The 19,581-nt window shown below is 41.1% G+C and overlaps 1 protein-coding gene across 1 annotated transcript in view; it reads left to right on the top strand.

Moving 5' to 3' along the window:
* Positions 1-7,494: 7,494 nt before the first annotated feature.
* FMN1 (formin 1) overlaps positions 7,495-19,581 on the top strand; it is a 435,744-nt gene continuing 423,657 nt past the window's right edge. Inside the window, exon 1 of the mRNA XM_069595979.1 lies at positions 7,495-9,486. Coding sequence (XP_069452080.1) covers positions 7,626-9,486 — 1,861 coding nt within the window. The 5' untranslated portion in view covers positions 7,495-7,625. The remainder of the gene's footprint in view (positions 9,487-19,581) is intronic.

Here is a 19,581-nt window from a genome sequence, read left to right on the forward strand (position 1 = left end):
CTGGAGTTTGCGAGAGGAAATGAAAGGCCTGAAGACTTACCAGGGAACAAAGTGCTTTCACAGTGGGCACAGCCAGGGAAGGTCACTTGGTAGACCAGATTAAGATGTATAATTTAGTGTGTGGCACCTACAGAGCTGCTGTGTTTTAGTCAAAGCAGAGTGAGGCATTGCTGCTTGAAATAGGCCTATGAACTCAGCATGGAATTGTATATAATCCCACTTCATAGTCCTTTCTTTATAATTTTTTTTAAATTTTATTTATTTTACTTTTGGCTACTTTGGGTCTTTGTTTTGCTTTGCAAAAGCTTTTTCTCGTTGCTGTAAGTGAGGGCTACTCTTTGTTGTGGTGCACAGGCTTCTCATTGCAGGGACTTCTCTTGGGGTGGAGCTCAGGCTCTAGAGGGTGCAGTCTTCAGCAGTTGTAATACACGGGCTGAGTTGCTCTGTGGCCAGGTTTAGTTGCTCTGTGGCATGTGGGATCTTCTGAGATTGAACCCATGTCCTTTCCATTGGCAGGCGGATTCTTATCTACTGTACCACCAGGGAAGTTCCTTTCCTTGTATTTTGCTTTTTCTCTTTTTTCCACTCCTAAGATTTACGGTTCCTTTTCTCTGGCTTCTCAGATGGAAAATACATGAAATGATTCAACATTGTACTGTACTCTGACTTGTTAATGGATTGTCCCAGAGAAGCTTTTGCCCTGCTCAGAAGACTTCTTTTGATGTGGAGCATCCTGGAGTGCTGAGGTTGAAGTTCATTTGTTCAGGGCAGACTTCTGCACAAAGGAGGCATTTTGTAGTTTTTTGGTCCTCTTATAGGTATCACCAAGTAGTATTTTCAGTTAGTGGATTGAAAGCTTAGAAATTAAATCTTTCGTGTCACAGAGGATCTAAAATTTGAAGGAAGAAAGAACATGAGGTATGTTTATCCAGATCCAGACACTGGCAGGGATGCTAGACTAATGGCTGAATTCTGACAGTCTGTTCTTGCCTGAGAGAGGGAGATTTAGGGAGAACCACAGATAGTTTTTCCATGCTCCAGAGCAGTTCTATAATTATTCACTGATGATAGTAGAGGATGTACACAATGAGTTTGTTTGATAAAAATAATTTCAAACTGTGGAAGAGAATGGGGAAGTAAGTTTGAAAATGTTTGTATTTCTTTGCAACAATCTATCTTAAATTTGGATGTTCCAATGATTCTAAAATTCATCCTTGGACCAGAAAACATGAGATTATCTTTTCTTTTCCATAATTTTCTCTAAGATGCGCTGTGGTTGCCAGATTCGAGCAAGCTGGATTGTCTTTGTGCCACTAGTATATCAACACTTGTGTTCTTGTGCGTTCAGTGGAAGCACTTGCTCTTTTCAACTGATTCTCCCTTGTTATTAATCTATTGTTCTCAGTCCCTACCTTCCACTGCAGATAATGTTTTTTGCTCGAAATTTTTTGTTAAATGATAAGGCCCAGAGAGAAGAAATACGAACACCTTCTCTATGATCATTGGAAACTCAGGAATTCTGAACACATGGTATGAACATTTACATATGGATTTGGACCCCCAGAATCTGGTAGAATAGTATTTCATCTTGGAAGCAGCAACACCTCTGTGACACTAAAAAAAAATTTTTTGGGGGGACTCTAAGAATGGAATTCTTCTCTTTGACAATTCATGGGGACTTATTTTTGTCGAGTATCCTGCCATGCACCACAGCCAGTGTTGAGATCTATAACCTCAAAGTCACACCTTTCATTTTCTATGCCCTATGTTTTGATCCCTGATTGAAATGGTCTCCATCATGGTATGATACCTTGTGATTTTTTTACTAATTTTATGGTATTTCTTGCAAAAGAAATGTAGTAAAGATAATTGTAGTAGAAAATGTAGCAGGTCTTTGAGAAGGGATGATAGATAAAAGCTGAAGCTAAGAATTTATGGATGCAACTGGATATGTGACTTCTGTTACTCTCAGAGAAGGGAGAAAAAAACTTTTGCCATTAATAGCATTGGGTGGCCAAAAATTCAGTCCATATTGTAGATTTTTCCATAACACCTTAACAATATTATGGAAGCCCTATGGTTTAATATTGGAGAAGGAAATGGCAATCCACTCCAGTATTCTTGCCTGGAGAATCCCATGGACAGAGAAGCCTAGGATAGCTTTAGCTTCTGAGATGTGGGTTTTGGTCTGAGTTTGGCTACACTGATCGAAAGATTTAAATCTAGAGTTTATAAACATAATAAAAGCATAATAATTTAGACTATTGAACTTCAGTTTATTTAGATACAAAGTCTGGGGAGTTATCTTACTTCTTATTTCTTTCTCAGCCTCTTTTGAGGTTTCTTTTTCCTCCATTTATTTCTTTAATATCTGTCTTCCCAGTAGTGTACTCCGTAACCTTTCCTCAGTCTGCATACTCTCCTTGAGTAACTTCATCCAAACCCGTGACCCATCCAGACTCCATACTGCTTGCATTCTGGTTCTTTGCATTGCTGAGTAGTTTCGAGTTGCATCCTGAATATTTGGAATATTATACACTCTTAGTAATGTTTTCCCCTTTTCAGGCAGCCAGCCTGGTTTAGTTCAAGCTAGAAGTTCCGATCAGTCTTCTGTTGGTTGTGGTTTTAATGTCAACGTTCAGAGCTTTTGCAGTGTTCTCTGGGGCTTTCCCATGCACGTGCTACAGTTGCACCTGTAGGAGGGTAGCATGCAGGATCTTAGTTCCCTGGTTCAGTTCAGTCCAGTCGCTCAGTCGTGTCCGACTCTTTGCAACCCCATCAATCACAGCATGCCAGGCCTCCCTGGAGTTCACTCAAACTCATGTCCATCGAGTCGGTGATGCCATCCAGCCATCTCATGGTCATCCCCTTCTCCTCCTGCCCCCAATCCCTCCCAGCATCAGGGTCTTTTCCAATGAGTCAGCTGTTTGCATGAGGTGGCCAAAGTATTGGAGTTTCAGCTTCAACATCAGTCCTTCCAATGAACACCCAGGGCTGATCTCCTTTAGAATGGACTGGTTGGATCTCCTTGCAGTCCAAGGGACTCTCAAGAGTCTTCTCCAACACCACAGTTCAAAAGCATCAATTGTTCGGCAGTCAGCTTTCTTCACAGTCCAACTCTCACATCCATACATGACCACTGGAAAAACCATAGTCTCGACTAGACAGACCTTTGTTGGCAAAGTAATATCTCTGCTTTTGAATATGCTATCTAGGTTGGTCATAACCTTCCTTCCAAGGAGTAAGTATCTTTTAATTTCATGGCTGCAATCACCATCTGCAGTGATTTTGGAGCCCCCAAAAGTAAAGTCTGACACTGTTTCCACTGTTTCCCCATCTATTTCCAATGAAGTTCCCTAACCGGGGATCAAATTGAGACCCCAGCATTGAAAGAATGGAGTCTTAACCACTGAACCACCAGGGAAGTCCTGGAGGTCTGTCTCCTAGTCCGAAGGTCTGTCTGTGAGTATTTTGCTTATTTTTTTCCCCAAAGTCTTTTGCATGCTGCTTAGGATCAGGTCCACACATACACAGTTGGGGGTGAATTCCGGAGTTCATAAATCACTGATTGGGTTATTTTCTAAGCTCCCCATATTTGGGGGACTCTGGGGATTTTCAGTTTTCTGACTATAAGCCTGAGACTTATCCACCTCTGCTTCGAACTTCCTAGAACTGTACTGACATCTGGTGCCAAGGTGGGGCAGAACAAAGAGACAAAAAGGAAGAAAGGAGCAGAGTTTGCCCCCACTGTCTTGGGACTACAGTTTCTCTGATCAAAGAGGGGCATTCTCTGCTTTTAGAGTTTTAGGTGCCAACGGGCTCCTACTGCTGCTGCTGTCACTGTCAGGAGATATCTTTCCTACTTCTGATTCTGTACTAGAAGATTTCCTGCAGGACTTTCTCTGTTTGTGCTGTTACTTTTATGTTGCAGGGTGATCTGAGTCTAGGCTAAGGGGCTGGCTACTGGAGGGGAAAATGGACGAATTTAACTGCAATAAAGCAGTTGGATGACACTTCAAAGTCCACTCTGCTTCACCAACTGGCTTGCTACTGTTGACTTTCCAGAGTACTCAAATAACTACTCCATGCATTCTGTATAGATTTTAAAGGTGTATTCAGTGGTTGAATCAGGATGGAGTATGATTATCTTGCATAGAATTATATATGATATGAAAGTGAAAGTGTTAGTTGGCTCAGTTGTGTCTGACTCTTTGCGATCCCATGGACTGTAGCCCACCAGGCTCCTCTGTCCATGGGATTCTCCAGGCAAGAATACTGGAGTGGGTTGCCATTTCCTTCTCCAGGGGATCTTCCAGACCCAGGGATCCAATCTGGGTCTCCCGCATTGCAGGCAGATTCTTTACCATCTGAGCCACCAGGAAAGCCCAATAACCCTAGTCTTAGCCCTTCTTGGTCTAGTCTCCACTTTGCTTCTGGAGTGATTTTTCTATAATACAAATCTAAACAAGCAGCATGCCTTGCTTAGGATTCTTTAATGATTCGCCATGGCTCCTGGGATGTTCTAGCTCCTTAGCCTGTGTTCAGTACAATCTTTTAACACACTTCTAGTCCCCAGTGCCCAGATTGGAGAAAATGCAGTTTCCCAAGAATATGGGACAAACTCCTGTTTCTGGTTTTTTTTTGTTTTTGTTTTTTTCCTCTCTCTGTTCTGCGCCTCCCTGGCCTTAGACATGGGCACCAAAAAGAGCATTCTGTATTGAAATTTCTATGTGGAAGTGTTTTTTAAAAAAATAGTAGCTTCATGCCTTGAATTGTGGTTTTATTGCTATAAAATCCCATCTCATAATTTCCTAAAACTTGGCTTTAGTTTCCCAACCATGACTAATATACATAATACTAACCATGACATTTTCTCCATGTGTATAATCAAGACTTATAAAGACAAGGAGAAAAAAGTAGTTAACCCTATAAAAGAGCACTGTATGTCTATAACTTTCACAAAAGATATAGCCTTCATATGAGTCTATTCCTCCTTATTTTCTGTATTAGAATTTTCAAGAGTTCTACTTGACAGGTACAGATGCAGTGAGTTTCTGGTGCCCTGACCCTGAATTATATTGCTTAAGGGACAGCCTTAGAGAACAGCATTTTGTCTGATCAGACATGCCAAAACACGAGTTGTAAAAGTAGCGAGATGTGAGACATATTTGAAGAGATAATGTGAGTAATACCAAGCTAGCAAAATAAAGGAATTCTTCTATTCAAATTTCTTGAAAAATTAGTTCAGCATTAGGAGGCAGTAAATAAGGAGCCACTTTACCTACAAAGCCATGAAATGACACGGATCTAGGTTTTATTCTTCCTTCTTTTGAGCCATATGGCCGTAGACCAGGGTCCTTAATCTCTCTGAATTTCAATTTCTTCATCTGTAAAAGGGAAATATGTTTGTTAAATGAGATAGCAAAATAAAAGTGAGCACATGTTTATATTCAATATATAAAATTCCCTCTCTTAGGGCATAGACTTTTAAAATAGGCAATCATGGTTTCATCTGAAATCATAGCATGAACTTTGTGCTGCTACTCTGAACAGATTATATATATATATAAAAAAAAAAACAACTTTGACTCTTCCCCTTCTCCCACATCACACACTTCTTCTAATCCAGGGAAACTGAGAAGATAAGAACTAGAGGAGAGTGATGCTTGAAGGCAGGACAAGACCTTTCCCATCTTTGTGCAACTTAGGATAATAGCACTTCAGCAGCTTCACTTCATTTTTTTGACAGTTCCTAAGTTGAACTCTCAATGCTTAGCATCATGAAGAGTGGGTGTTGGCAGCTATGCAGTTGCTTTTATAACTGGTTGTTTATGACTGTTTTACCACTTCCAAACAAAAAAACCACCTCCAAAATGTGTTCTTAGATATATTCAGAGAGTTTGTACTATTAAGAATCTATACATATGGGCACCTTTAAGAAAGGCCAGGAATGAGCATTTTAGACAAGTTTTAGAGATATTATAGTTGAATTAAAACAATCCCATAGAAAGCTGTGAGAGAAGCAAGGCCTCAGCTGGCCTCCCATTTCTTCTCTGCTTCCTCTCTTCTTGCCCTTTAACCCCTGTGAGTACCCCGAGTCCTTCTGGAACTTCTGGGTTGACCAGATGGTTGCTTTTTTTTTTTCTTCTTTTCTTTTTACTTTCATTTTATCCCTTTTATTTTCATATGTCTTCAGTAAGGAGTCTCTGTTAAAAAGCTCTTCTTCCTTTCTCTCTTCCTACTCTCAAAATGTAGTTTTATGTAGAGACCCGAGATATCACTGAGGATATCAATGGTTAATAAATGGTTATTATGCTACCCTCCCCAGGGGATTTCTCTTTAAGCTTGGAAGTCCTGAAGACTGGGCAGTGCCTTCATTTGAGAAATGAAGTGTCATAATATAGAATTCTAAGCTCATGATTGTGTGGAGAGATGTTAGCCAGAGAGACGCCCCTGGGATACTTCACATCACAGGAGGGAGCAGCTGCCTTCCCCATCGATGTGACATTTCAGCCACTTTGATGGTGAAGTCATTGATTGAAAGTCCATACAGGGCCAGCAATGGCTTACAGATTTTTCCTTTTTCTCTGCCATTCCATTTGACTTTAGATAGGCAAGAAGTAGGAAAACAAACAAACAACAACAACAAAAAAACACAAAGAGAATCTGATTAAGATGCCTGAGTTACTTCTTTTAAATTTAAAATTAAGCATTTTCACTTTTAGCTCTTTTAGCAGAATTTATGAATTGTGTCCAGAAGAGACGTCAGATTTGTGCCTAATATCTTTCCTCCGTATTTCTTTAAGTTACATAGAGTGTGTGTTAGTTGCTTGTCATGTCTGACTATTTGTGACCCCATGGATGATAGCCCACCAAGTACTTTGTCCATGGAGTTCTCCAAGCAAGAATACTGGAGTGGGTTGCCATTTCCTACTCTAGGGGATCTTCCTGACTCAGGGATGGAACCCGGGTCTCTTGCATTGCAGGCAGATTCTTTACTGTCTGATCCATAATCTCAAATCTTAGAAGGTGCTTCTTGGAGAGTAAAACGGTTTGACTCATTTTCGCAAAGTACTCTTCCAAATCTGAGTTACTAAAATGGCTATGTTTTCTAAGGATCTCAAAGTCCCCTCTCCTCAGGATTTCTGGGAGGTATGTTAGCTCTGCTTTATAGAAGAACCTAAACGAAACCTTGAAAAGTTGAGAGACCTGCTTAGGGTATACATTAAGTTTCCACATAGGGCAAAGGGACAAAGGGACTTTTGTCTTGGGGCTAATACTAGAGCACTCTCCTATTCTCAGCTGTAGAAAAGCTTTGCTAGTCAAGGGTGGGCTGGGAGTGGGGAAGAGGTTACAGTCAGCCTTCTGGCTGATGTCTTGAGTTGACTGAGCAGCCAGCGAGGAAGAGTAAGACTGGTAACGCTTTGATTTCTGTCGGTATGTGATTCCTGCAGTCTGTTAAGACTAGCTGCTTTCCTCCCATTTCCCTCACAGGCAGTCTCGTTGCTGGAGATGACTGTCAGCTGCTTTCCCCACACTGCCACCATCACATGCCCCACCACTGGAGCCTCAGAAGCCTGACCACAGACCAGCATCTCCGAGGCATGAATAATTAGGTAGGCATAATGGAAGGCACTCACTGTACCCTCCAATTGCGTAAACCCATTACCGAAGTCTGCTACATCAGCTTCTATCTTCCAAGGGGCGAAGTCAGAGGATTTTCGTACAAGGACACTGTAATTCTAGACAGAGCCAGTAAAGGGTTTCACAACTGCTACCAAGTCAGGGAGGGGTCCGACCTCCACAGCCTCAGTCTGCAGCCAAACGAACATCCAGGCGACATCTTTTTCAAGCCGACTCCCACGAAAGACATTCTGACTGAACTGTACAAACTCACTGCCGAGAGGGAGAGACTGCTGGCCGGTCTGCTGAGCTCAGGCCACATCCTGGGGATTACGATGGGGAACCAGGAGGGGAAGCTGCCTGAACTCGCTGTGAGCCTGGCCTCCGAGGATGACTGTTTCCAGAGTGCTGGCGACTGGCTTGGGGAGCCCTCCGTGGGCTGTCTCAACAAGAGGAGCTCCCACGGGAACAAAAAGGCCCGGAGGTTTGGTGGAAGGAGAGAGAGCTTTGAGGGGCTCTCTCAAAGCTCCCTGCAGAAGAGGACAAAAAGAAAGGGGCATGGAGGACAGGAATTGGCTCCTCTGCGGGGGAAGGACCAGGTCTATTTCAGCAGTTCTCTTCCTCTCTCTCGAACAAGGTCTCATCTTTGGCTTCTGGAGGAGAGAGGCAACTTGCTCCTCAATGGGGAGCTTACTTCATCCCTGCAGAGGAAAGAGAGATGCACCCTAGAGGTCCCCAGGACACTGGATGCTGACTCTGCCTTGGGAAGCATCAAGAAGCCTTCTGAAGATGCGGGGCTAGGAAGAGGCGGGCTGCCCCCTGACTGCAGCTCCACGGAGCCAGGGGATGATAGAGCTAGGGAGCTGAAGAGAACCCCTCGCAGGCTGGTGCATCAGCAAACAGGCTTGACTGAAAGTCACAAGGAGCCTGAGAAAGAACGAGCGGCAGAGAGACGCCGGAGAGCAAAGGCTGCTGAGTGGACTCATAGGAAGAAGCCTGTCTCCAGAGTGGTGGCCAGAGTCCAGGATCTGTCCACTCAGGTACAGCGAGTAGTCAAAACGCATCCTGAGGGTGAGGGAAAGATCGCCCCTGGCCTAGCAGCCCCAGCTGAGTTCACACCAGGTGCAGACTTGCTCACCCTCCCAGGAGCTGAGGCTGGGGCCTGGGGAGCCAGGGGCCTGGACCAGGAACAGCAAAGGGACAGGTCATGGCAGCCATCAGCTGGGGAATACCCCGCAGCCAGCACTGAGGGGGCTGTGAACAAGGTCCTCCTGAAGGTGATAGAGAGCGAGAAGTTAGATGATGCTGCTGAGGGCAAACGGCTGGGCTTTCCCTTTGGCACAATTGGCGCCCACACCCTCCCAGAAACCAGGAGCAGGAGGGGAGCTGGGCTTGGAAGAGGCAGCCGCAAAACCTCGTTTCTGGATCTGCCCCATGGTGGCGTGGACCCTGGAAGTGATGAGAAAAGGCTGCCCCCACTAGCGCTGGCTGCTCCTGGCACGGTAATTAATAATTCAGCCTTTCCACCCAGCACATGCAAACGGATGTCGCCTGTTCCCTCACCTCTCTCTCCAAGGCTCCCCAGCCCTCAGCAGCATCATAGGATCCTCCGGCTCTCCTCACCACCTGGAGAGAGAGAAGCCGCTCTTGATGACTCTCTTTCTGGAAGGAGCCGTGCTTTCTCTGGGTCCCTCTCTGCTGACACCTTGGAGCCACCATCCTCTGCCAAGGTCACGGAGACCAAAGGGGCCAGCTCGACCTCCCTCAGAGTGGGCCAACCTCGGTTGGTGCCCAGGGAACCTTTGGAAAAGACCTTGGGGCCCGGGAGGACCAGAGCTCAGCCCCAGCACCAGTCACCTCCAGGTTAGTCCCAGTTTAAAATGCTTTATGTGTGTTCACGGGTGACCCACAGGCAATCTGCTCATACTATTCAGAGACTGGCTAATTAACAATGAATCGATATTCCTTGGCCAAGTCAATTCACCTTGTAACAGTACAGCTGGGAGTGTTATTAAGGAGTGTGGAGGTGGTGTTGACTTACGGGGTTAGGGGTGTAGTTGCTTCTAGAAGCAATATTCTGTAAATGCCTTAAATTTTTTTCGTTTGTTTGTTTTGGCATGCTCTAAAGCTGCCTCCATGGTTGCTGAACACAGGACTCTCAAAGGAAACAGGACTGGGCAGAGAGAAGTAGCAACTTGTCACTGCCTCTGATGCTGATTGGCCCCTTGACCTAAATTCTGCTCTTCACACTGCTGGGGTAGCCTGGATTAGGTGGGATTCCCTAAGAGTGGAAGCATACTGTGTCTTTGCTCCTCTATTGTCAGAGGTTTCAGGTTTTGGTTTTGCTTCTTTATAGTGATCACTTTTGTAAGTGGTCTTATTTTATGACAAAAAAATTTTTTTTAAATACTAGAAGAGGGATGAATTCCTTCTAACTTAAAGAAACTTGGTTCAGATTTTCTGTTTGTTTTTTTTTTAACTCTTTTTTGATTTCTCAAATAAGCACAAAGTAATGTTTATCATGAAGTTATGTTTTATATATGGGTTTTTGCTGTTACTGGTATAACATCGTGTCTTATGCAGAAAGTGCTAAAGAGCTAATTTGGCTTGTATGTTTCATGTGATTTAAAATTTTACATGAAAATAGTTCTGGCGGTTCTATAAGTGGGTTCAATAAGACCCAAAAAGTTTATTAAAGTGCCACTCCTGTATTCACACAATGTTTCAGTTCAGTGCAGCCAGGTACCCAGGGTATTGCATGCCTTTGTGTAGGTGATAGGTTCTTTTTCAGTAGTCATTTCACAGCATATGGTCAATGCCTTGTCTAGGCTTGTAATATAACATAGAGTCCCTTAAAGGTGAGAGGAAACATCATGTGAAATTTTTGAGATAAAAATATCTATCTAGGAAAGAGGAATTTAAAAAGCTTCTGTTCATTTTGGACTCTTGCATTTTATAAATTTCTCTAAATCACTTATCCAGGGTGTGATTCTTTAAAGTGTAGTAAATGTTCTTCATTTTGTGTTTGTAGTATACTGCTCTCAGTTTGATGAAACTTGCTACTTCCTAAAAGAACCAAACTGCTTCATCAGCGAAGTCATAGAATTGTAGATTTTATGTCATGTGTCATAGAACCCTAGTGATGAAAATCCTTTCTCTGTGTGGATGCTGGAGCTTTCAAAATATGGAAAGGAAGCTCTCTGCAATTATTAGACAGAGACTAATAATTATTATTATTCTAGAGACTGGGCATGCAAGAGCCACCACAATCCCAGAGGCTCTTTTCAAAAGTCACACTAAATCCTATGACTGGGTGTGCCACTTCTCCAGACAGTACAATAAGTACACTGAATTTCAGTAAATGTCTCCCCATCCCAACTTAGAATTATCTTTTTATTTTGTTGTCCTTTTTCTATTAAAAAAAAGATATTATAAAAGTTCTATTGCATCTGGGTCAAGGTAGGCACACAGAGGACATTCAGTTTCTCTGATGACTGACCTTGAACTTACTGAAGGACCAGTTCAACAGATGGTCACCCTTTCATGAGACCTCTCCATACAGTTGCTCAGAACCATTCCCTTTCCTTGGCCCAGCTTTCTGCTGGGATCTTCACAGCACTTTAGGATCCAGTCATTAAAATCACATGGATTCCTTGGCAGGAAGACTGCCTGTGCTCCTAACATTTTATTTTAAAAAAAGGCGTTGGAAGGCAGAAAAATGGGAGCAGGAAAAACCTTGTTTTTCTGGCATGGGTAACTTCTCTTTTGCTGGGACCTTCCTCTAGGACATCCAAACATTGTTTCTTATCATCATCCTTTGAAAAGTGTGAAGGGAGGGAGTTCTCCAGATACTGTTTTTCATCTGTATCTTGTGTTCCTGTCTCCTGTCTCCCATCAGTCCCCCCTTCTCTGTAGCCATGATCCTCATTTTTTTTATGGATCCTTCAGTGACTTTCAGCAGCTGGTGGGGCCACACAGGGAGAATTTTCCTGCTTCCAGCTGCCTTTGTGTTTCATTTCACTTCTACCTCCATATCCCAACGGAGGCCTCAGACAGCCCCATGTGAGGGTGGATCATTCATTTACCATCACCCAACAGTAGCCCTTTATCTGAGTCCAGTTCCCACCTTTCTCCCACGTTAGCTATTAACCAAGTTGAGTTTATGGTCTGTAGACATTTATTTCCTGTGGAAATAGCATCTGGGCATTTAATTGAAGTGATGCGATTAAGGTTATTGAAAGCGCTTATTAACTACTCAAGTAAGAGATTAAGTCTGGCAAAATAATGAGATCTGTTTCCAGTTGGAGGGCTCTGTAGTGTTATGGGCAAGTAGTAATTCCCAGGAAAGACTGAAACCTGGTTCTCCTTCTCACAAGACCAGGCAGTGAAAGCCAGCATTACCATCCACACAGGAAATGGTGTGACCGTTCTTGGTCCACCTCCTTTTGGCTTTATAATTTTCCTTGCTTTTCATTCCCAGGTCTGTGCACAGGAATTTCTTGTCTGATGGTGATATGATCAAACAGAGAATATGCTAACAATGGATGGTGACCAGATTTGTCTTCTCTGGCCCTCCTCTTCCCACACCCTCATCCTCACCTCACTGCCACCCTGGTTTTATGGAAACTGCTGTATGTTATGTTCCCAAGCCTTTGTGGAATGTAATATTTTCTCAAGCCTGAGGGACTCTAGTTGTGTTAACCTGGATAGTGATATCCTTGGGACTGGGATTCCCTTCTGTTTTTCTGGCCTTCTTTTACCTTTGATCTGAAATAGACCCTTTTAATGCCGGAAGAATCACATGGAACTTGGGTTACCATACTCAGGAAGATCCCCAGTGCTGCAGTGCTCTGCTCAGCAATCTCATGATCTTTCTCCTTTGAAGTTACTGAGGTGGTGATGGAGCCACATGCCTCAGGCATAGTTCCTTTTGATATTGTGAATCATTTGATCAGTGCTTGTGCCCATCAAAAGATGTAATTAATGTCAACTGATTAAGGATTGAGAGGCATATTTATAGTAGATTTTGTTGTATTTAATGCTACTGTCAAAGCTTTGATTTCTCTTTGGACAACATTATGGGAAGTAGATATCAATTCCCCCTGTTTATTGATATTGAGGTTTGATAAATCCCCAGAAAATTTTTAAGAAGCTCCACAACACTAATGGCTATATCCAGCCATTGAAGCTGACTACTAAAAGTATGTAACACATAGAAAATTATCTGTAATTTATGTTGACAGAAAGTAAGATCAGGGCTTCCCTGGTGGCTCAGTGGTAAAGAATCTGCCTGCCAATGAAGGAGACACAGGTTCAATCCCTGATCTGGGAAGATTCCATGCGTAATTGAAACTATATGTAACTTTGACCTACCAACCCTATTTTAGGACTTTAGGTCACAGAAATAGATGCACTAGTAAGGATATATGTATAAGGGTGTTTATTGCAACATTATGTGTAGTAGCCAAAGCAGCTGGAAAAAAAAAAGGAGTGTCAATCAATAGAGAAATAGCTACATAAATTTAAATATATTTAATCTCTAAAGAATGGAACTAGATATTTAGTAAGTTGAAAGATAAGGTAGAGTATGCTCTGTTTTTCTAAAGACTGAAAATCACACTCCTTTCTATATATGAGTATATATGTTTGCTATGGGTTTGTATATCATGGAAACAGTGTAAAGAAAGATAGTCCAAGGTGTTCACATTCTATATCTAAGGGCAAGGCAAGGTGAAGGTGAGTGAGGGGAAGGGGAAGGGACCAAAAGTACTGGGGAAGAGCTTTGAGTTTGCTTTACATATGTTTACACTGGTTGTAACAAATGTGTCACTTTTATGATTTTTAGAGTCGTTCAGTAGCTAAGTGGTGTCTGACTCTTTGTGACCCCATGAACTGCAGCACGCCAGGCTTCCCTGTCATTCACTATCTCCCTAGGTTTGCTCAAACTCATGTTCTTTGAGTCAGTGATGCCATCCACCATCTCATCCTCTATTGCCTTCTCTTCCTTCTGCTCTCAATCTTTTCAAGCATCAGGTTCTTTTCCAATGAGTCAGCTTGTCATGTTAGGTGGCCAGGTTATTGGAGCTTCAGCTTCTGCATCAGTCTTTCCATTCAGGGTTAATTTCCTTTATGATTGACTGATTTGATCTCCTTGCTGTCCAAGGGGCTCTCATGAGTTTTCTCCAGCACCACAGTTCGAAAGGATCAGTTCTTTGGTGCTCAGTGTTCTTTATGGCCCAACTCTCTGGAAAAAACATAGCTTTGGCTATATGGCTCTTTGCTGGCAAAGTGATGTCTCTGTGTGTGTTTTTTCTAATTTATTTTTTTTATTGAATGATAGTTGTTTTACAGAACTTTCTTGTTTTCTATCAAACCTCAACATGAATCAGCCATAGGTATACATATATCCCCTCCCTTTTGAACCTCCCTCCCATCTCCCTCCCCATCCCACCCCTCTAGGTTGATACAGAGCCCCTGTTTGAGTTTCCTGAGCCATACAGCAAATTCCCGTTGGCTATCTATTTTATGTATGGTAATGTAAGTTTCCATGTTACTCTTTCCATACATCTCACCCTCTCCTCCCCTCTCCTGATGTCCATAAGTCTGTTCTCTATGTCTGTTTCTCCATTTCTGCTCTGTAAATAAATTCTTGAGTACCGTTTTTCTATATTCCGTGTATGTGCATTAGAATACAATATTTATCTTTCTCTTTCTGACTCACTTCACTCTGTATAATAGGTTCTAGGTTCATCTACCTCATCAGAACTGACTCAAATATGTTCCCTTTTATGGCTGAGTAATATTCCATTGTGTATATGTACCACAAATTCTTTATCCATTCATCCATCCATGGATACTTAGGTTGCTTCCATATTGTAGCTATTGCTGCAGTGAACAACAGGATACTTGGTTTCTTCAGGATATATGCCTAGGAGTGGGATTGCTGGGTCATATGGTGGTTTTATTCCTAGTTTTTTAAGGAATCTCCATACCATCTTCCATAGTGGGTGTATCAATTTACATTCCCACCAACAGTGCAAGAGCGTTCCCTTTTCTCCACACCCTCTCCAGCATTTACTGTTTGTAGACTTTTTGATGATGGCCATTCTGACTAGTGTGAGGTGATACCTCACTGTGGTTTTGATTTGCATTTCACTAATAATGAGTGATGTTGAGTATCTTCTCATGTGTTAGTTAGCCATTTGTTCGTCTTATTTGGAGAAATGTCTGTTTTCCCCACTTTTTGATTGGGTTGTTTGTTTTTCTAGCATTGAGTTGTATAAGCTGCTTGTATATTTTGAAAATTAATCCTTTGTCAGTTGTTTCATTTGCTATTTTTCTCGCCCATTCTTAGGGTTGTCTTTTCACCTTGCTTAGAGTTTCCTTTACTGTGCAAAAGCTTTTAAGTTTAATCAGGTCCCACTTGTTTACTTTTGTTTTTATTTCCATTACTCTAGGATGTGGGTCATGGAGGATCTTGCTTTGATTTATGTCATCAAGGGTTCTGCCGATGTTTTCCTCTAAGAGTTTTATAATTTTCTGGTCTTACATTTAGGTCTTTAATCCATTTTGAGTTTATCTTTGTGTGCGGTGTTAGGAAATGTTCTAATTTCATTCTTTTACATGTAGCTGTCCAGTTTTCCCAGCACCATTTATTGAAGACTCTATCTTTGCCCCATTGTATATTCTTGCCTCCTTTGTAAAAAATAAGGTACCCCTAGGTGCATGGGTTTATTTCTGGGCTTTCTATCTTATTCCGTTGGCCTATATTTCTGTTTTTGTACAAGTACCATAGTGTCTTGATGACTGTAACTTTGTAGTATAATCTGAAGTCAGGAAGGTTGATTCCTCCAGCTCCATTCTTCTTTCTCAAGACTGTTTTGGCTATTCGGGCTCTTTTGTGTTTCCATATGAATTGTGTAATTTTTTGTTCTAGTTCTATGAAAAAAATGCCATTGGTAATTTGATAGGGATTGCATTGAATCTGTAGATTACATTTGGTAGTATAGTCATTTTCACAATATTGATTCTTCCTACCCAGGAACATGGAATATCTCTCCATCTGTTTATGTCATCTTTGATTTCTTTCATCAGTGTCTTATAATTTTCTGTGTACAGTTCTTTTGTCTCCGCAGGTAAGTTTATTCCTAGATATTTAACTCTTTTTGTTGCAATGGTGAATGGGATTTATTCCTTAATTTCTCTTTCTGATTTTTCATTGTTAGTGTATAGAAATGCAAGTGATTTCTCCGTATTGATTTTGTATCCTGAAACTTTGCTAAATTCACTGATTAGCTCTAGCAATTTTCTGATACTATCTTTAGGGTTGTCTATGTACAGTATCCTGTACAGTATCTGCAAACAGTGAGAGCTTTACTTCTTCTTTTCCAGTCTGGATTCCTTTTATTTCTTTTTCTTCTCTGATTGCTGTAGCTATTATTCCAGAACTGTGTTGAATAATAGTGGTGAGAGTGGCCACCCTTGTCTTGTTCCTGATCTTAGGGAGAGTGCTATTAGTTTTTCACCATTGAGAATAATGTTGGCTGTGGTCTTCTCATATATGGCCTTTACTATGTCGAGGTAGGTTCCTTCTATGCCCATTTTTTGAAGAGTTTTAATCATAAATAGGTGCTGAATTTTGTCAAAGGCTTTTTCTGCATCTATTGAGATTATCATATGGCTCTTATCTTTCAATTTAATATGATGTATCACATTGATTGATTTGCATATATTGAAGAATCTTTGCATCCCTGGAATAAACCCAACTTGGTCATGGTGTATGAGCTTTTTGATGTGTTGCTGAATTTTGTTTGCTAAAATTTTGTTGAAGATTTTTGCATCTATGTTCATCAGTGATACTGGCCTGTGGTTTTCTTTTTTTGTGTTGTTTTTGTCTGGTTTTGGCAGCAGGGTGATGGTGGCCTCATAGAATGTTTGGTAGTGTTTGGTAGTGTTCCTTCCTCTGCAATTTTTTGAAAGAGTTTTAGAAGGATAGGCATTAACTCTTCTCTAAATATTTGATAGAATTCTCCTGTGAAGCCATCTGGTCCCAGGCTTTTGTTTTTGGGAGATTTTTGATCACAGCTTCAATTTCAGTGGTTGTAATTGGGTTGTTCATAATTTCTATTTCTTCCTGGTTCTGTCTTGGATGATTGAACTTTTCTAAGAATCTGTCTATTTCTTCCAGGTTATTCATTTTATTGCCATATAACTGTTCATAATAGTCTCTTATAATCCTTTGTATTTCTGCACTGTCTGTTGTAACCTCTGCTTTTTCATTTCTAATTTTGTTGATTGGATTCTTCTCTCTTTTTTTCTTGAGTCTAGCTAAAGGCTTGTCAGTTTTGTTTGTCTTCTCAGAGTACCAGCTTTTAGTTTTATTCATCTTTACTATTGTTTCTTTCTTTTCTTTTTCATTTATTTCTGCTCAGATATTTATGATTTCTTTCCTTCTACTAATTTTGGGGAGTTTTTGTTCTTCCTTTTCCAGTTCTTTTAGGTGTAGTTAGGTTGTCTATTCGATGTTTCTCTTGTTTCTTGAGGTAGGATTGCATTGCTATAAGAAGCTGTCATGTTTTCATTGTCATTTGCTTCTAGAAATTTTTTTATTTCCCTTTTGATTTCTTCACTAACCTGTTGGCTATTTAAAAACATGTTGTTTAATCTCCATGAGTTTGTGTTTCTTACAGTTTTTTTTTCTTGTAATTGATATCCAGTCTCATTGAGTTGTGGTTGGAGAAGATGCTTGATATGATTTCAATTTTCTTAAATTTACTGAGGTTTGATTTGTGACCCAAAATGTGGCCTGTCCTGGGGAATGTTCCATGTGCGCTTGAGAAGAAGGTGTATTCTTCTGCATTTGGATGGAATGTCCTGAAGATGTCAATGAAATCCATTTCATCTAATGTATCATTTAAGACTTGTGTTTCCTTATTAATTTTCTGTTTTGATGATCTGTCCATTGGTATAAATGGGTGTTAAAGTCTGCTACTATTATTGTGTTGATGTCTCTGTTTTTAATATGCTGTCTAGGTTTGTTTAATATGCTGTCTAGCTTTTCTTCCAAGGAGCAAGCATCTTTTAATTTCATGGCTGCAGTCACCATCCACAGTGATTTTGGAGCCCAAGAAAATAAAATCTGTCATTGTTATGATTTTTAAAGTGTTACTGAACTAATTTTTAAAGAAAAATATACACCACCTGTAGGGGTTGTGTGTGTGTGTATGTATGTTTTGGAGTGGGTAGTGAAGCTACACCACAATTTTCTGTGTCTTCCCCATGTTCTTTAAAGAAGCAAGAAGCTCAGTGTTGAGGTTAGAGCACTGTTACAAAGGAATATGCACGTTGCTAGTGAGCTATGACAGCCATGCTCCAGAAGGATTAGTCAGGAAAGCAGGATTAGATGAAAGGGAGCAATATCCAGAAACCAAGAGAAGAAGGAAGTTCAGAAAGGCTACTGAATCTCCTGCACTGTTGGTGGGAATGTAAGCAGGCGCAGCCACTGTGGAAATACTATAGAGGTTCCTCAATTCAGTTCAGTTCAGTTGTTCAGTTGTGTCTGACTCTTTGAGACCCCATGTTCTGCAGCACGCCAGGCTTCCCTATCCATCACTGACTCCCGGAGCTTGATTAAACTCATGTCCACCAAGTTGGTGATGCTGTCCAACCATCTCATCCTCTGTCATCCCCTGCTCCTCCTGCCTTCAGTATTTCTCAGCATCAGGGTCTTTCCAGTGGGTCAGTTCTTAGAATCAGGTGGCCCAAATACTAGAGCTTCAGCATCAGCATCAGTCCTTCCAATAAATGTTCAGGACTGATATCCTTTAGGATGGACTGGTTGGATCTCCTTGCAGTCCAGGGGACTCTCAAGTGCAAGTCTTCTCCAACACCACAGTTCAAAAGCATCAATTCTTTGGTGATTAGCTTTCTTTATGGACCAACTCTCACATCCATAATGACTACTGGAAAAACCATAGCTTTGACTAGACAGACCTTTGTCAGCAAAGTAATGTCTCTGCTTTTTAATATGCTGTCTAGGTTTTTCATAGCTTTTCTTCCAAGGAGCAAGCGTCTTTTTAGTTTCATGACTGCAGTCTCCATCTGCAGTGATTTTGGAGCCCCCCAAAATAAAGTCTCTCACTGCTTCCATTGCTTCTCCATCTATTTGCCATGAAGTGATGGGGCTGGATGCCATGATCTTTGTTTTTTGAATGTTGAGTTTCAAGCCAGAGGTTCCTCACAAACCTAAAACTAGATTTGTTGTATGATCCCGCAATCTCACACCTGGGCATATATCTGCACAAAACTATAATTCAAAAAGATAAATGCATCCCTGTGTTCATAGCAGCAGTATTTACAGTAGCCAGGACATGGAAACAAGCTAAATGTCCATTGACAAAGGAATGGATAAAGAAGATATGGTATGTATATGCAATGGAATACCTTTCAGTCATAAAAGTGAATTAAATAATGCTATTTGCAGCAACATAGATTTGCTAGATTTTATCATATTAAGTGAAGTAAATCAGAAGAAACAAATACCATATGATATAACTTATATGTAGAATCTAAAATGTGACACAAATGAAGTTATTTAAGAAACAGAAACATACACACAGATACAGAGAACAGACTTGTGGTTGCCAAGGGGGAGGTAGGGTAGGAGAGGAATGGATTGGGAGTTTGGGATTACTAGGTGCAAACAAGTATATATAGACTGGGTAAACAATGAAGACCCATTGTATAGCACAGGAAACTATATTCCTAGCCTGTAATAAACCATAATGGAAAAGAATGTATATATATACATCATATATATATATATATAATCTTTCCCAATTATCATATATATATGAAAAAATGTATATGTATGTGTAACTGATCACTTTGCTGTACATCAGTACACAACATTGTAAATCATTACACTTCAATAAAATAAATTTTTTAAAAAAGAAAGTC

This window comes from Ovis canadensis, chromosome 7 (genome assembly GCF_042477335.2).
Source record: "Ovis canadensis isolate MfBH-ARS-UI-01 breed Bighorn chromosome 7, ARS-UI_OviCan_v2, whole genome shotgun sequence".
Taxonomy (NCBI): domain Eukaryota; kingdom Metazoa; phylum Chordata; class Mammalia; order Artiodactyla; family Bovidae; genus Ovis; species Ovis canadensis.